At 62.8% G+C, this 16,964-nt stretch overlaps 1 protein-coding gene across 7 annotated transcripts in view; it reads left to right on the forward strand.

The window, feature by feature from the left end:
• The first annotated feature begins 51 nt into the window (after positions 1-51).
• MYRF (myelin regulatory factor) overlaps positions 52-16,964 on the forward strand; it is a 32,475-nt gene continuing 15,562 nt past the window's right edge. For 6 of the 7 annotated variants that reach the window (XM_029209082.1, XM_029209084.1, XM_029209085.1 and 3 more), the window contains exons 1-4: positions 12,147-12,336; positions 12,527-12,790; positions 15,221-15,282; positions 16,181-16,430. In XM_029209082.1, coding sequence (XP_029064915.1) covers positions 12,179-12,336; positions 12,527-12,790; positions 15,221-15,282; positions 16,181-16,430 — 734 coding nt within the window. In that variant the 5' untranslated portion in view covers positions 12,147-12,178. Of the gene's footprint in view, positions 196-12,146; positions 12,337-12,526; positions 12,791-15,220; positions 15,283-16,180; positions 16,431-16,964 lie in introns of those variants that run through there. The other variant, XM_029209083.1, reaches the window with a different exon arrangement.

The following is a 16,964-nucleotide window of genomic DNA, read 5'->3' on the forward strand; positions in this document are numbered from 1 at the left end:
GCCGCGCGGGGGGCGAGCGCTGCGGCGGTCCGGGCGGGACCGCAGCCGGAGCCGAGCCGGGACTGTCGCGCGGGCCGCGCCGGCGATGCCGCGCCCCCGGGCCGGGCTGTAGCGGGGCCGGGGTGGAGTGTACGCGGGGCAGGCCGGACATGGAGGTGGTGGACGAGACGGAGGCGCTGCAGCGCTTCTTCGAAGGTGAGGGACCGCGGGCCGGCGGGGGCGGCGACCCTCTCGCGCTGGGAACCCGCAGCCGATCTCCCCGGGGACTGGGACCCCCGACTGTGCTTTCATCAAGCTGGGACCCCCCCCCCACCCCCCGCCCAGAACACCTCCTCTGGGCTGGGGCCCTCCTCTGTCTCCTGGAGGTTACTACCCACCTCCGCTGAAGTTGGGCTCCCCACTCCCCGTCCCCCAACACACAACTTCCTTGGAGCTGTATCCCCTTCCCTGCTCGGTCCTCCTTCATGCCTTCCAGGACCTGCAGTCCCCACTAAATTCTGACACCTCCCACCCCCAGCGCACTTCCCGACGCCGAGACCCTCTACTGTGCTTCCCTGGGACCCCATCCAGGCTGGGGCCCCCAGCATGCCTCCCAGAGACTGGGACCCCCGCCTAGAGACTCAGGCACCCTATGTGCCTTTCAGGTTGGCACCCTACTCCCAGCCTGACTCCTGCCCCCAGCGCCTCCCCACCAGTGCTTCCCTGAGACAGGGACCCCCTTCAAGACTGTCACCCACCTTCCACAAGGCTGCTCCCCCCCACGGCTGAACTTCCCCTTGAAGCGGCTATCTCTCCCCTACTTAGGGCTGGGAACCCCTCCCCAGCATTCCTCTGTGGGCTGGATTTCCCCACCTCCCACCCTGGAATACTCTCGTTGGTTCTGGAACCTTCTTGAAGTTGGCATCCCCCCATTAGCCACCTCCGCACTCCGAGACCCTCCCAAAGCTGTGAACTGCATCCTGCCAGCTCTGTGTGGTTCCTCGGGGCTGTTTCGCTCGCACTTGTCCCTGGAGCTATGCCTCCTCTGGCTGTGCCCCCATCCCAGGAGTGACCTCATCCCCTCACCTTGACCCTGAGAGGACCCTCCCCAGGGCTGGGATCTACACACACCCTACAATATTTTCTTCTACCCTCTGCCCTCTCCTGGCCAGTGGTTTTGGGGGTCTGCTCCTACATCTCACCCACTCCCCTTTCCTGAGTAATCTCTGCCCCTTGAGGCTGTCCCCCTCTTGGGTTCTGGGTTCAGGAGGGATGAGACAGAGTGTGGGAGGGGGTGCAGAGGTGCAGGCTGACTCTCCCAGCTTCTCAGACCCTCCGGGTGCTCTTGTGTCCCTCTCCACCAACCTCGGGAGCCCAGCCTCTGCCCCCACCCTCCCCCTAGTCCCTAAGTCCATCTCCAGCACCTCAGTGACTTCAGAACCCAAAACTCAATGATCCAGAACCTTCCATTAGTGTGAACCTGCGCATGGCGAGGCGCGGTGGCCCACGGGGCACATTGTGCTACAGCTGTTGGGCCACAGGGCGGGGAATTAGGGCCCACGTTTCAAGCCCAGCGCCCAGAGCCCTTTGGAGTCCCATGAGGGAGCAAGGAAGGCCTTTCTTTGACTTAAGCTTCTCCCTGTCTGTGACTGCGGGTGTGTGTGTGGGGGGGAGCCTTTGTGCACTCTGCTTGCCGAACAGCCCAGGTAAGGGCATCCCCAAGCCTCCGGCCTCCCCACTCCAGGATTCTGGACACCCCCAGAATCCAAGAAATCAGGTTTGGACTAGATGAAGTGGTTGATCCTCAGGTAGTTGGGCCATTTGAGGGTCCTAGGCGTTTCCCCGTCAGCCCCAGGGGCTCTTGTTCTCCCCAGATCCTTTTCCTCCTTTAAGAGCCTTGAGGGGCCTTATGGGGGCTGGGGGCTCTGGGGAGGTAGGAAGGGGACACTAGTCCTTGCTTGGGGGCCACTATTTTGGGGGTGCCCGGAGCCCGCCGGACATCCCAGATGACTCACGGACCAGGCCCCCTTGCTTCCTGCAGAAATCCCTGTGCCCCCTTCCCCCAGGACCCTGGGCCTGGGCAGAGGGGTGGGCCTGGCTGGCCCAGGCTCCCTGTCTCCTGAGCCAAACTTTCCCTCCTGGCCGTGGGCGGGGGGTGGGGTGGGGGTGGGGCCTGACGCCACGGCTCAGCCATGCGGCCGGCCTGGCTGGCCTGGCGGGGAGGCTGCGCTGCTCCCTCCAGAGAGATAAGAGCAGACTCAAGAATGTCTGTGGAGGGAGCCAGGGGCTGGAGAAGTGCTCCCAGAGCCTGAGATGGGGGGAAGGTGGGGCGGGCGCTGAGGGCTGGGGTCTCCGGGGGCCACTTGGTGGGGAAGGCCTGGCCGGGAATCCGGTGGGCAGCGGCATGTGGGGGACGTAGTGGGGTTCTTGGGGCGCCCCTGGGCGGGGGGCGCTGCTGAGTGTGCTCACGAGTGGAAGTGTGGAAGTGCAGCGGTGCTTTTGCGCACGTGGATGTATTTCCCAGGAGGAGGGTGCTTCGCACTTGGGGCTGGGGACACCTGAGCGCTCATCCTGGGTCCCGCTTGGCCTTGGTCACTCCCCAGGACAGTGGGTATGGCGGGCAGGGTCTGTGCTTTCAGCTCTGGACTTGGAGGTGGGAAAGGGCTTGGCTGAAGGGGGCAGGGCGTGCCCAGGTCCCTCGTGTGACGTGGCCCACTCTCCAGGCACACCAAGCATATGCCCTAGGTCCTGCCTGGTCCTGTGTGGTGGGCCTGGCTGTACCCTGCCTCAGGCTGGTGGGCTGGAAGCTAAGGCGCTTTGGGCCTCAGGTGGGAGGCTGGGACAGGGCGGCCCCCTCGAGGCTGGTACAGCCGGGCCCCCGTGACTGCCCTGCTAATCCCCTAGAGGGAGGCTGCGGCCGCCCAGATCGGCGGGCACAGGGCCTGCAGAGAGGGGACCCTCCGGGCAGGATGCACTGGCTCCCAGCAGGTAACCGGGGCACAGTGGCAGGTGTTCCCCTCATCACCTTGACCGGCTGGGGCCTTGAACTCTCAGAGCCCGTCAGGGACAGGGCAAGGCAGCATCAGAGGATCCCTGTAGGACTTGAGAGGTTCTGGTGCAGACTTGGCCACTGAGAGCTGCGTGACCCTGTGCAGAGCTCTTGCCCTCGCTGGGCCCCTTTTCCTCACCTGCAAGACAGGAGTGGGTGGCAGAGCAGGTCCTGATGATGCCCGCGGCTGAGCCTTGTCCTCCAGCCCTGGGGAAGAGGGACGTTTTAGAAGGGGGAGGGTGCTGGCCCCTGGCTCCGGGGGCACACGGGGCACGAGTGAGCAGTGAGCAGCACTCGGTAAGCCGGTGGATGTGGAGGAAGCCGCTGAGGGGAGCTGGGCTGGAAGGGCCACCGAGAGGTTGGGGTACCTCCCTTGGCCTCTAGAGCCCCTCCAGGGCTGGAGGTGGGAGCCGGGTTTTCACTCCTTCCATACCTGATGGGTGCCTTGGCCTGGTGACTTTATTTCTCTGGCCTCACATCCCCTCCTTGGGTAGGCAGGTGCGCTGGACCAGAGCAGGGACTTCCAATGTGATTCTTTTTAGCCACCAAGCAAAGACAAACTCCTGGCCTCCGAATAGGACATATACACTGGACACGGGGCGGATGGGCTCCTCACAGACCCCAGACTCCAGATCCTGGTTTGAAAGCCACCCTTCCCCAACTCTGGGATGTGGGAGGGGAGCGGTGGCGTTGGCCCCCTTTCCCAGGGCCTAAGACTGCGGCTCTGAGAGAAGGGAGTTAGCCAGCGTGAGCCAGGGCTGACACCCAGGCCTCAGAACACCCCTCTGCCTCCAGGGCTTTGGGGGAGGGAGGGTGGCCTTCCTATGGGGACCAGCATCTCTGCCTCCAGAGGGCAGGAGGAGGCCCCAGGAGGAGACCACCTGACCGCTTGTGGGAGAGGACGCCCACCCTGGACAGGAATCTGGGGCTGAGGCGCGGTGTGTGATGGGATGGCACTGTGCCTTGTGTCCACCTGTCTGTCTGCAGTGCGACCAGGGAGTAGGTGGATGGGGGAGACCGCCAGACCCCTGACTCTCAAGGAGATGAGATGGAGTGCCTCTTGGGTCCACCCAGAGCCTCCCCGGAGGACTCCTGTCCCAGCCCCACCTCCTAAGGTCCTGACTCCAGCTGGAGGGGAAGTGGTAGCCAGGGGTCTGACTCATCGCCCTGTCCCCAACACACAGCGCAGGGCCACACGGGGTGGGAGGGGGGCAGGAAATGTTCCCAAGGAATGGAAGCAACAATGACTGTGTGAACAGAGGCGGGGTGGGGGGCGCACCCCAGGAAGCTGACTCTCTGTGAGGGCCTGGCTCGGTACAGGGGAGCGGAGCCACCGGAGCCGGCCGCTTCCGACGTGCTGGCCTCAGGGCCTCTCCTGAGTCTGGGGGCCTGGGCAGAGTACCCCTGGGGGTCTTAGGCAGAGCCAAGCAGGGTGTCTGGGGGAAAGACAGGCTGCTCTGGGCAGAGCGGCCTCCTCCTGGGGGCCTGGCCCCGGCTCCCTGACTCCCAAGGGCCTACAGGACTGCGGGGCCCTGGTAGCAGAGGCTGCTGGGTAACAGCCCGGCAGGGCTGCTGATTGGCTGCTGCCCTTGGACTTTGCCCACTCGATAAGGACAGGGAGAAGAAATCATTAACTAAATTATTAACCAGGGATGGCCCCGCCCCACCCAGGCTGCCTGCCCTTTTTTCCCACCTTCTTCCTCCTCACGGCCCCCTCCTCTGGGCCTCATTTTTCCTCACAGCCTGAGTGTGTGTATGGGGGGCCTCCCCTCTCACCTCCGTCTCCAGCCCCTGCTGCCACCGTGTTGGGCAGCCCCTCGGGTCTGTGTTGGTCATGTGCACTCCCTGGGGTGGGCTGAAGGTCGGTCCCTAGCTCTGCCGCTTACCCACGGTCCTTCTCCTGGGCCTATCACTGCACCTCTTTGTGCCTCCATTTTCCCATCTGTAGAATGGGAATACAGTTGCAGTAGGAGTACCTGCCTCTCAGGGTTTCCATGGGGGTTAGGTAAGAGGGGCTTGAGCAGGGCCTCATGCAGTGCCTGGCACGGTTCCACTCCATGAATGTCAGCCTGGATTGTGATTATTCTCCCCTGGGAGGCTTACAACAGGTATTATGCTCCCCACTTGGAGGATTTATTGGTCCATGGGTAGGTCAGTGCCCCCAAACTTGGGCTGGGGCCTGTGGCTGGCGCTGTGTGCCTTGGGAAAGCCCCTCACCCTCTCTGGGCTACTTTTTCCAGGGATGAGCACACTCTGTACTCCGGAGCTCTGCTCCATGACAGGTCTGGCCCTGCCTGGTCCTGATGCCTGCTCCAGCTGGGCCTGCCCCGCCCTCTACCCCAGAGATTCGGAACTTGGAACTCTGGCCCTTGGGCAGGTGGCAGGGGGAAGGGTCTTGACTGTCCTTTGTCTTTGCCTGCCACACCCAGGCCGGAGGTTTTCGCATGTGGTGTCTCCCAGGAGTCCTGGGCCTCCGTGGAAGTGTGGGTGGTGCCCCCTCACTTCCGAGAGGGGGCTGCTGAGGCAGGAGGGGAAGGCGATGGGTCAGGCTCATTCAGGGCGGCCACGGCAGAGCTGGGCTGGGATCCCGGGTCCCCTGACCCGTCACAGTTGGGTGCTAGCTTGGAGTGGGGCGGGAGGAAGCCTCTCCTCCTTGCGTGCTGAGGGTCCTGACCCACCAGTGATGGCTGTGCTGGGTGACTGCCGTCCAGCCCCTTGACCTCTCTGGGCCTCAGAGCCCTCACTCAGATGATCTAGGTTGTGTGACATAAGCAGTGAGACCCTCCAACGCCTGGAGTGGGAGGGAGGGAAGTTGGGTCCTGAGCCCCCACTGGCCTGGACTATGCACAGGGGGCTTCAGGGCTTCCTGGCCTCCCCCTGACTCCAGGCTGCATCAGTGCGAAAGTTTTCCCACCATCTGACCTAGATCCCTCCAGCCCCGCAATGCACAACCGCAGCCTCTGTCTCTCTGAAGGGTTTGGGACCCTCCCTCACTCCCCTCTTCATCATCTCAGTCCCCTGTGCTATCTTTTTCCCCCATGGTTCTCCCTCCTGGGGTCTGTGGCCTTGGCGGGGGATGGGGGGCAGTCCCCATCCCCTGCTTTGCTAACTTGGAGGGGGCTGCCTTTGGTGGTGGAGTTTGGGGTCTGTGACACTGAGTTTGCTCAGCTGGACTGGCTCCACCTAGAGCTGATGGGGAGGTGTGTTGGCCTGGGCCTGCCATTGGGTCAGTGAGCATTGGTAGCCACAAATGTAGAAGTCTGTGAGGTGTGCTGAGATGTGAACATGCCTCAGGGCCCTTGCAGTGCCTCCCCACTGCCTGGAATGCGCTTCCCAGATGTCCATGTGGCTCACCTCCTTCGTATCTTTGCTCAGTAAAGCCCTCCCTGCTATCCTGTTTAGAATTGCAACTCTTCCCCACCCTCCTAGCACCCCAGCCCCTCTCCCTGCTTTATTGTCTCCGTAGCATTTGTCACCTTCTGAAATGCTGTGGATTTTGCCCACCTGGCTTGTCATCGGACTCTGCTTCCAGAGTGTCAGCTCCATGTAGGTAGTAGGTTTTGTCTGTTTACTGCTTTATCTCCAGAGCCTAGAATTGTGCCTGATACACAGTAGATGCTCAGTAAATCATTGTGTGAATGAATGAATGGGCACACTTGGAGCATGCCGGTATGTGCACGTGTGTGTGTCAGTGTGCGGGGGGTGTGCCTCTGTATATGTGTATGTTCGGATGTACACGATCATGTGCGTGCCAGTGGATACATGCCTGGGAGTGTGCCCTTGTGTGTGCACATGCCTGTTGGGCATGCTGGTGTGTGAACACAGGTGGGCATGGGTAACCCTGATAGAGACCTGCTCCCACCCCAAGCTGCAGGGTCTCTACTCTGCCTCTGTGGGGAGGGGCCTTCCCCAGCTTGCCTGGCCTAGTCCCTGTGGGAGAGGGCTGGGGGCCCCCAGAGCAAAGTGGAGATCCCTAGGGACCAATGTGGGTTCCCTAAGAAGAGGCCACAACTGCTGGGCCAGGTCTCTTGGACCTGGCTCCGGAGCATCTTCGGGCTGTGAGTTCAGCCTTGTGTGGACCTGAGGACAGGGTGGCAGCTGTGTGGGGACTAGGGGAGGACATAGCTATAGCTCAGGGGTGGCTAAAGATTTCAGGTCCCCTGGAGGATCTGGGTCTCTGCAGGCAGGAGGCAGGGCTCTACCGCATTTTTGGCAAGAAGTTGAGAGGGAACAAAGACAACTGTGGATCAGATTTAAGGACCTGATGGCAATGACTCCAGAGCTACATCCTTGTCACTCAGCCCCAAGGTGATTGGGGATTTGATGCAGAGATGCAAAGCGTAGCTTGCAGAATCGAGCATTTGGCCTGAAGGCATTTTGAGTGAGACGGCTCTGGTCACAATTTGAAGCCTGAAGTAGTTGTCATATTAATCAATTAATAAAGATAGAAAGTCCAAACCAAGGGAGGTGAGAGCCCTCTGTGCCCTGTCCCAGTGTGAACTAGTTTGGTGCATGTTGATCAGCTCAGTCAATGTGGGGAAATGAGCCACAGCACTGGGGGCCCTCTGTGACTGGGGTGATCGAGGAGGGACTGCCAGGGTAGGCAGGCAGCCACAGAAGGCTTACCCGCTGGAGAGGGGATGGCTAGAGCCAAGTCCTGGAGGCTGGACTGTGCCATGCGTGTGCCAGAATAACAGCATGGCACAGGCTGTGCTCGGGCAGGAGAGGAGATGGGAGCCCAAGAGAGATGGAAACAGAGCAATGTGAGGAATGGCCTTCTAGGAGTGAGGAGCTTTCCCACCATCTCACTGATGACTCACGACCACCCCGTGATGCAGGGATCTCCTTCACTTGAGAGGGAAGGGAACTGAGGCACAGGGAGGTCAGGTCACTTGCCGAGGGTCGCGCAGCAATGAAGGGGGACCCGCGTTAGCAACCAGGCCTCTTTGACCCCAGGGGTCCCTTAGGGCATTATGGGGATGCCAAGGTGGGCAGTCCCCTGATCACTGCTACCCTGGCCCAGCCATTGCCTGGAGGCAGGATGCCCCTCAGATTCAGATGCCTGGAGTGGACACTCAACAGCAGGGGGTTAGACCTGTGTCCTGTTAGCCCCAGGTTCAGATCAGCTAGGCCTGGCCGGCATCCTTAGGCCATGGCCTGCCCTGCCCACAGCCACGTGGCCGACGGGATTTCCGCCATGTTTGGGGCATGAATTGACAAGTGCCTCATTGACGGTTGAGGGGGAGGGTGTGGGCAGGGCACAAGCCTGCCACTGTGCCGGGTCCCCACCCTCCCCCGTTCCCCGGGACAATGGCCGAGACTCAGCCAGTGGCCACAGCTGGTGGGGGGGGGGCATGAGCATGCGGGGGCAGGAAGGGAAGGGTCCAGGGTGGAGGACCACCTGGGCCCCCATCCGCCCTCATCCCGCACCTGGCTTGTGTCGCCTCGGTTCCTCTTCTGCCTAGTTGGGTGGCCTTAAAGGGAGGAGGAGACAGGAGGGGAGGGGCTTCCTTCCCACAGCCCCGATCCGCCTGCCTGGGAAGGAGCAGTGTCTGGCTCCTGTTAAAAGCAGGTAATAAAGGGCCTAATTAATGAGGAGCAGCTGGGGTGCATAGCTCAGCAGGGCAGGGGCGGTGCCTGGAGGGGCCCTGTCTAGCCCTGAACCCTGACCACAGCATGGCCGGGCAGAGGTGCCCAGACTCGGGCAGGCCTGGTCCCAGTGCCCCGCTTGCCACTTTGCTCATTCATCCCATGAACATTCATCGTGTGCCTGCGGTGTGCTTAGATGCTTACACGGCTGAGAGACAAAACGGGGCAGGACTCACGGCCCAGCTGCCACACCTCTAAGCTATGGGAAAGGCGTTTATCCTTTCTGAGCGGCAGCTTCCTCATCTGTGAAAGAGGGAACAAGAAAACCACCTACCCCGTAGGCTTGTTATGGGAATTAAATACGAGCCATATAAAGTGTGTGGCATGGCTGGGCAGAGTGACCGCTCGGTGAGTGTGTGCTACGGGCAGTGGGTGGGCAGAGGACTGATTCTTCCCCCGAGGTGTGTGCTGGGCAGGAGAGCAAAAAGCCTGATGAGAAAGTAGAAGGGAGGCCGCTCAGGAGAATGGGGGAGTCAGACATGGTCTCTCGGGGGAACTTACATTTAAGCCAAAACCTATAGAGTCACGAGGAATGGGAACAGCATGAGGGAACAGCATGTGCAAAGGCCCTGATGTGCAAGGGGGTGTTTGTCCCAGGATGGAATGAGGCGGGGGCTGGACTGTGGAGAGTTGCAGGGAGGGGCACTGGGGCAGGAGCGGCCACGGGGGCGGGCAGGGGGTCGACCGTGCCAGGACTTGGACGGACGAGGGTTCTGGTTATCCCGAGCAATGGGAAGTTGAAGGGTCTGGGGAGAGGGAGGGCGGGGAGGCTGGTTTGTGACCTGGTGGTGCCACCTTCAGGCTGTGGGACCTTGGGCAGCCTCCCCAGCTCCCAGGGAGGTCTTGAGGATCAGCATGAGACTCTCAGCTTCCTTCCTGACTGTACCTGCCGCTCAGCGGTGTTCCAGGATGTTCCAGGGTTCTTTGGGGAGCAGTGGGGGAGGGGGCCATGCCTTTCTCCTGGGTTCCTGGAGGCTCTGCCCCAGCCTCAGGAGTCAAGGAGCCACTCCACCCTGTCCTGCTGGAACGTTGGGTTAGAGATCTCCAGTGTGGTTCATGGGATAGGCGGGGGGCATCTCCTGGGTGGCTGGACCCTTTGGGACAGGCGGCGAGGACTCCCAGAGAAAGAGGAGGTGTGGGGTCAGTGGTCCTCAGGAGGCCCACCAACCCCCCAAACCTCATACTTCTCTCCCACCCATTGGCCCACCCCCACCCTGCCCCAGCGGCTGCCCCCTCCCTCCTCCATCCTCCCGTCCGCCCGGCCCCTGGCACCGAGGGTCTCTCCTCCCCCCAACCACATCTGGTTCTCGTTAGGGTCTCCCAAGATGCCTCTGTCGGAGGCACCCCCCACCCCGGGGGAGGGGGGCAGGAGGATTAGGGGTGATTAGGAGTTGCTCCTGGCCGGGGGAGGGGGAGGAGGGGGCCTGGCCTGTTATAAATAGCAGCACCAGGACTCTGTCACCCCATCATTCACTGTGGATTCCAAGTTCAGTCTCAAAACCCCGAGGCTTCAGCAGCCAAGGTGGGAGTGACGCTCCAGTACCCCCTCCCTCCCCACCTCCTGTGCCTGGTCCTCCCTCAGGACCACCCGCTCCCCGTCATCCAGTGGGGCAGCCCAGCATGGCTGGGAAGCCTCAGCGACCACCAACTACACTTTCCCTCTTGGAGTCAGGCCCCTGCACTTGAGTTTGGCTTCTCCTTGCTGGGTTGCCTTGGGCAAGAGGCTTGACTTCTCTGAACAAAGGGGATGATGCTAATAACAAACACCAAGTCTGCAGGGGCGATTGGGAGGTGAACCCGTAAAGCACTCAGGATGGTGCTGGGGCCTGGCAGGCACTCAGTCAGTGTGAGCCGCTGTCATCGTCACCGTGATAGGTTGGGAGAATTATGTCACAGTGCACAGGAAGAGCCTGCAGGATGCCTTACATATAATAAACTCCTGTGGTTATTAACGTACTTGGCTCTGAAAGTGTCTGGCACACAGCAGGCGCTCAGTAAATGGGACCTCTGGTTAACAGGGAAGGACGGGGTGGGGGTCCTAGAACCTCGGCATGCAGCCTGGTCATTCCCAGCTTGAGAAGCTCCCCTTGCCCTGGGCGGCCATTGGCGGTGCTTGGTGGGTGTCCCTTGTTCCTGGCTGGGTGAGTCCAGTGTGGGGGCCAGCAGGAGGGCCTGTCCCAGGCAGCGCGTGACTCCTAGGAGGGCTTAGCCACTCATTAATCACCTAAGCGGGGCTCAGCATTCTTGAAATGCCGGCCAGGGCCAGGGAGGGGCCTGGGCTGGGGGTTCCTGGGGACCCCAGGGCTCTGGGGAGTGGGGACAGCCACTGTTTGCTGAGCACCCACTGTGTTCCGGGCACTTTATATACCTTAACTTGTTTCATCCTCAGAAGAACGCTGTAAAGTGTTAGCTGTTCATGTCCCCATTTTACTGAGGCGACTGAGGCTCAGAGAGGGTATGTGACCTGCCCAAGGTCACACAGCAGGGAGTAGGTGAGCTAGGATTTATTACTGGACCTGAGCTCTGTTCCCAGGGTTCACCAGGGGAGGGGGCATGAGGCGCAGACCCCAGACTCAAGGCCTAGGGACCTGTGGGAGGGGTGCCTCCTGCCTCAGTGGGGCCGGCCAGCCCAGGTCAGCAGTGTGGGTGGGGCCGTCCTCCATTATCGGAGTTGACGCATCTCCCACGTCAGCCCCCTTATCACCCAGCACTCCAGCTCCCCCTGCAAGGTGACCCCGGGAGGGGAAAGGCCAGCGCCTCCCCCTCTCCTTCGCTGCTGATGCCCGAGAGCACTGGGCTGCCTTTTCTGTGAATCCCTCCCGTTGGTGGGGCTGGGGCTAGCGGGGAGGGCCCAGGAGAGGTCAGGCAGAGGAGCAGCCCTCAGGCCGCCATCGTTCCCCGCCGAACCTCTCTGGGGCTGTTTCCTCCTCTGGGCTCAGCCCTCAATGTGGGGGTGATGGGCACACGCAGTGAGGGTGGGCTGGGCACTCCTGACTCCGACCCCTGCTCCCTCGCCACCTGCAGCTGGGGCCCGGGGTTCAGGAGTCTCCCCCAGCCCCATGGGCCCCCCAGGATGTGTGGTCCAGCCCCACCAGGCCTCCTGGTCCCGGCTGCCCGCAGCTGGGCCATCTGGAACCGCCTCCCGGAGGACAGGGCAGGACAGAGTCAGTGAGTCTGGGTCTGAGTCAGTGAGGGGGCTGGTATCCGCTGTGGTATCCCGGCTAAATAAAGCGCCTCGTTTGCTCCTCACAGCACCCCACAAGACGGGGACACGGTTACCCCATTTTATAGAAAAGACGAAGGGACTTGCTCATGTCACGAAGCTGGAAAGGAGAATGGAGGGGCAGGAAGCAGCCGGTCTGTCCAGACCTGCACCCTGGGCCCCGCCCCTCCTTGCAGAGTCCAGCTGGCCTTGTGGACTGAGGGCAGCACCATCAATACCTCCCGGAGGGCTGGCAGGTGGGGGGTGATGAGGGACTCCCCCTCCACGTGGATGCACAGATGGGGAGGGCCCAGCCTGCGGAGAGTTGGCGGGCTGGGCCGATCTCTCACGTCCACCCCTCCCCCACAGGCCACGACATCAACGGCGCCCTGGAGCCCTCCAACATAGACACCAGCATCCTGGAGGAGTACATCAGCAAGGAAGACGCCTCTGACCTGTGAGTGGCCCCCGCGGCACCCCAGCCCCTTTGGCCTCCACCTGGGAGGGGTGACGTGGCCCCGCCTCTGAGAGCTGCTCCTTTCCCAACCACTGAGCCCACTGCAGCGTCCAAGCCGCCCTGCAGGTGGGAGCCCCCCGGGAGGGGCGGGGGTGCCGGGCTGGCGCTGAGCTTCCACCCTTCTCCGCAGCTGCTTCCCTGACATCTCTGCTCCAGCCAGTGCGGCCTCCTATCCCCACGGGCAGCCAGCGATCCCCGGCTCCAGCGGGGCCCACCACCTGAGCCCCCCCGGGGGTGGACCCTCCCCGGGTCGCCACGGCCCCCTCCCACCCCCGAACTACAGCGCCCCGCTCAACTGCAACAACAACAACGGCATGGGTGCTGCTCCCAAGCCCTTCCTGGCGGGCTCTGGGCCCCCCATCAAGGCAGAGCCCAAGGCTCCCTATGCCCCCGGGTGAGTGAGGGCAGTGGGGGTGGGGTAAGATGCAGAGACCCAGGCCCAGGCGGCCTGTGGGACCAGTGGCTGGGGGCCTGGGAGGTGCCGGCCGAGGCTGGGCAGTGGGCATCGGGCTGCGCTGTGGGCAGGTAAGGTGGCTGGGGGACCAGGGCCAGGCTGAGGAGGTGCTCACGGCTTTGTGCTGAGGCAGTGGACAGCCACGGAGGGTTCTGAGCAGGGGAGTGATGAGGGCTGACCCAAGTGCTAGAAAGATCTCCATCCCCGAGAGCTGTGTGGAGAGTGGCGGGGAGGGAGTGGGACTGGAGGCAGGACTGTTTACGTTCAGGGGAGCACCTCTACACGCATGCAGGCACCCAGGGCACCCAAACCCCTCCCTGCAGCAGGCCTACCCAGTCGCTCGTGCATTTATAGCTGCTGTTTCCCACGGCCTCAGGGAGTTGGCCGATGGCGCAGGTGCGGGACCTGAAGTTGGTGCAGGTGTTGGGACCCTACCCAAACCGGCCCCCAACGTGCTCCCTGGCTCCTCTCCAAGGAGTCCACGTCAGCGCCTGACCCAAGGGCTCAGCCTGGGCCCGGCTGTGACCCAGGGTTCCAGGTGGCCACCAGCCCAGCCAGACTGCAGGGCAGTCCACAGGCACATGCTCGTGGGGAGAGGCGGGGAGCGTGGGTCTGCTCGGCTCTGCAGAGGGGCTCGGAGAAAGTTCTGGGTTCCCGGGCTCAGGCAGGGGGCAGGTGACCCCATCTCTGGGTGGAAGGATGACAGGGTGCTGGGAGCACAACGCCGGCCAGGCAGCCTGGCTCCGTCTCCAGCTCCACCATTTCCGGCCTTCTGGGTGCTAACCCATAACCTCGGCACCCCGGCTGTGAAGGGAGCCCCGAATGCTTCCGCCCCTGCGTGACTGTGGAAGTCAGGGGAGGAAATCCAGAGGAAGTACTGGGGGGACAGTGGCTGTGTCTTGACTTACAGGGGGAGGGCCGTGGAGGGGAGCTGGGGTGCCAGCCAGGGGTGAGCCATTGCTGCAGGGCAGCTGGCCGCTTGAGGCGCAGAGGCTGTCCCTAAGCCACAGGCCCCGAAGGGCAGGGAGGGAAGGGAACTGACATAAGCACCTGCTGGGTGCCCGCTGCTGTTCTCCATGCCTCGGCAAGAGCCCCTCGGCTGTCCGCAGTTACCAGCTCCTGGGGGACCCCAAAACCAGCCAGCCTGCGAGTGAAGCCCCACCCCGCTCACGGCAGGATTCGGATGGCACACTGGGGCCGTTTCCTAGAGAGAGAAAGCACTTGTCCAGAACCACTCAGACACGCTGTGGCCCCCGGGCCGCTCCAGCGCCACTGCCCCCACCCATGCCAGGCCCTGTTCTAGGTGGTAAACAAGGCAGGCACATCCCTCCTATAGTGGCTCCTGCGGTCTAGTGGGGGAGGGAGTGACTAATCAATAAATCAGCAAATCGAGGACTCGTGCACCGTGAGGAGTTACGAGGAAGAACACGAGGTTCTGTGGATTTGGCACATTTGATAGGGGCCGGAGGGTGAGAAAGACCTTTACTCAAGGCCGCTGTCAGGGCAGCGCAGGGAGTGGGGGCAGATGGTGGACCCGGAGCTGGAGAGGCCCCGGTCAGCCCGCTGGGCGCAGCAAGGACCGAGTCCCCATCACCTTTTCCTGTCATCTTCACACGGCCTGCAGGGTTTGGGTGAGGGGTGGCTTGTCCAGGGGAGCTGGGGGACCCTGCAAGCAGCCCAGGGCTGTGTCCACAAGAGCTGGGCCGCCTCAGAAGCTGCCTGGGCATGACGGTGGGCAGCCTTTCCAGATGTGGGGACCAGGGTGGCCAAAGAGTCAGATCCCTCAGAGAGTGGCCGCAGCCGCCCCCTCTGGGCGGACTCAGGGCTCATGCAGGACGTGTTGACCTCTCAGAGTGGAGTTTGTTCTTTTGCCCGAACCACTGATAAAACAAAACCTGCAAAAAAAAATAAGTGCAGGCCTGGCGAGCTGGCTCCCTGCCCAGCCTACACCTGCCTGTGGCAGGGCAGCCCCCCCGGTGACCCACTGAAGTTTCCCAGGCCCGGCCCCTAGAGTTTCCAGGAAGTGGGACTTCTGTGGGTGCAGGAAGGAAAGAGCTGGCCTGGCCCTTCGGGCTGCAGAGGGAGTCCTTGAATCCCTGTGCCATCATCAGGGACACAGGTGACATGCTCCCAAGTGCCCTGTAGGTCTGAGGGGATGCTGGGCCAGAGCCCAAGGCCTCCACCCACAACTGGGCCCTGCCAGGCACCCCAAGGTAGCTGGTACAGAGAAATGCCCCTAACGGGGGCTGCGAAGAAACCTCGAAGCCTCCAGCCCCTGGGTCTCCGGGACCCTGCCCCGCAGAAGAGCTGCCCGGCTGGAAGGCAGGGGCTCGGCTGCCCACTCAACCACCCTTTCCTCTTGCTTCCCAGCACGCTGCCAGACTCCCCCCCAGACTCTGGCTCCGAGGCCTACTCCCCCCAGCAGGTGAATGGTGAGTCCGGCGGGCACCGCCCTCCCCCTCTGGGGTTTGGGCAAGTGGCTGGGGCGGCCTTATCGGGAGGGAGGGGGCCAGCGGCCGCCCAGCAGGCCCAGATTATCGCTGGTCAAATACTCCCCGGCGCTGGCTGTTGTTCCCCACGGGAGGGTGGGGAGCCTGGCCCTGCCTCTGAGCAAGTGTCCCTGCCGGGGATGCCACCCGCCTGCCCGCCTGCGCCATCATGGACGCGCCCTTCGGCGGTAAGTGGACGGCTGGGGGAGGCTGGGTGCAGCCTGGACACAGGCCTGGCTGCCGCCGGGCCCACCTCACCTGGGGAGGTGCTCAGGGGTGCAGTGGCCCCCAGGTGGCCAAGAGCAGAGGGATCACGGGCAGCCGTCTCCCCACAGCCCAGAGAGGGGTCAAGAGTTCTGTTTATCTTACCAAAAACATCTCTGGAATGCCTCCTGGGGAACAAAGGGAGCCGGGGCCTTCCCCCTCAGGCTGGGGGGCTGGCCCCTGGGGCCCGCCGGAGGGAGGAGGGCCCCCCCGCAGGACGGTGCTGGGGGTCCCGGAGACTCCTTCCTGAGGCTCAGAGGAGGAGCAGGCCTGAGAGGGGCTGGGGGAGAACCTTGGGATGCGGGACCTCCCCAGGGAGCCTGGCCAGGCCCGGCCGGCCCCGGGGGAAGGAGCTGGCTCGGATGGGGTGAAAGGCTGCCCACCCCCTGGGCAGGGTCTGGCTTCCCCGCCCAGGCCTGTAGTGGCCAGCCTCTACACTGCCCAGCCTCCTCCCACGTGGGGTCGGCGGGAGGGCAGCCCCCAGGCTGGGTTCAGGAGGGGGCGGGTATCAGGAGACCCCGCCCCGGGGAGAGCTGGTGCCGGGAAACCTAATGGCCACCCCGCATCTCTCCCACAGACCCCCATCTCCTGCGCACCCTAACCCCTGAGAGCCTGTGCCACGTGGGGGTGCCCTCCCGCCCGGAGCACCCCCCACCGCCACCCCCGCCTCACTACCCCGTCCTGCAGCGGGATCTGTACATGAAGGCTGAGCCTCCGATGCCCCCCTACGCTGCCATGGGGCAGGGGCTGGTGCCCACCGATCTCCACCACACGCAGCAGTCCCAGATGCTACACCAGCTGCTGCAGCAACACGGAGCCGGAGCCGAGTAAGAGTTGCGCGGCCTCCCCCAGGGCGGGGGCGGGGGCGGGGGCGGGGGCGTGGGCGGCGTGGGCGGGGATGAATGAACCCAGGAAGGACCAGGGCTCTGACCCCAGAGATGGGGGTCAGTGTCATGTATATGTATGTGCGAGCAATGCATCGGGCACTTACGGCCAAGGCCAAGTGCTCACAAGTACCTTATTTGACGGGCACGGCCACCCCCGTTGCCCAGATAGGTAAACTGAGGCTTGGGGGGTGGGATGCTTGCCCTACGGAGGTAGGAGGGAGCTGAGCCAGTACTTGAACCTGGGACTGTGCTCTTACCCAGACACCAGTGACTTTCCAGTCACCATGGAGTCCTCGGGTTTCTGAGGAGGTTCTAGGCGTAGACCCAAGCTTCCTGCTCGGACTCCAGCCCGTAGAATTGTCTATTTTATCTGTTTTGCACATTGAGATTTCGTGAAAGATTTCATTCAAGGGAAGATTCCACTGGCAAAGCTTTTTGTAAACCAGAAGGGGAAGGGGTGCTGTGTAGCCCCCA

The sequence above is a fragment of the Monodon monoceros genome, unplaced genomic scaffold (assembly GCF_005190385.1).
Source record: "Monodon monoceros isolate NGI ecotype Baffin Bay Population unplaced genomic scaffold, NGI_Narwhal_1 Super_Scaffold_7, whole genome shotgun sequence".
Lineage (NCBI taxonomy): Eukaryota > Metazoa > Chordata > Mammalia > Artiodactyla > Monodontidae > Monodon > Monodon monoceros.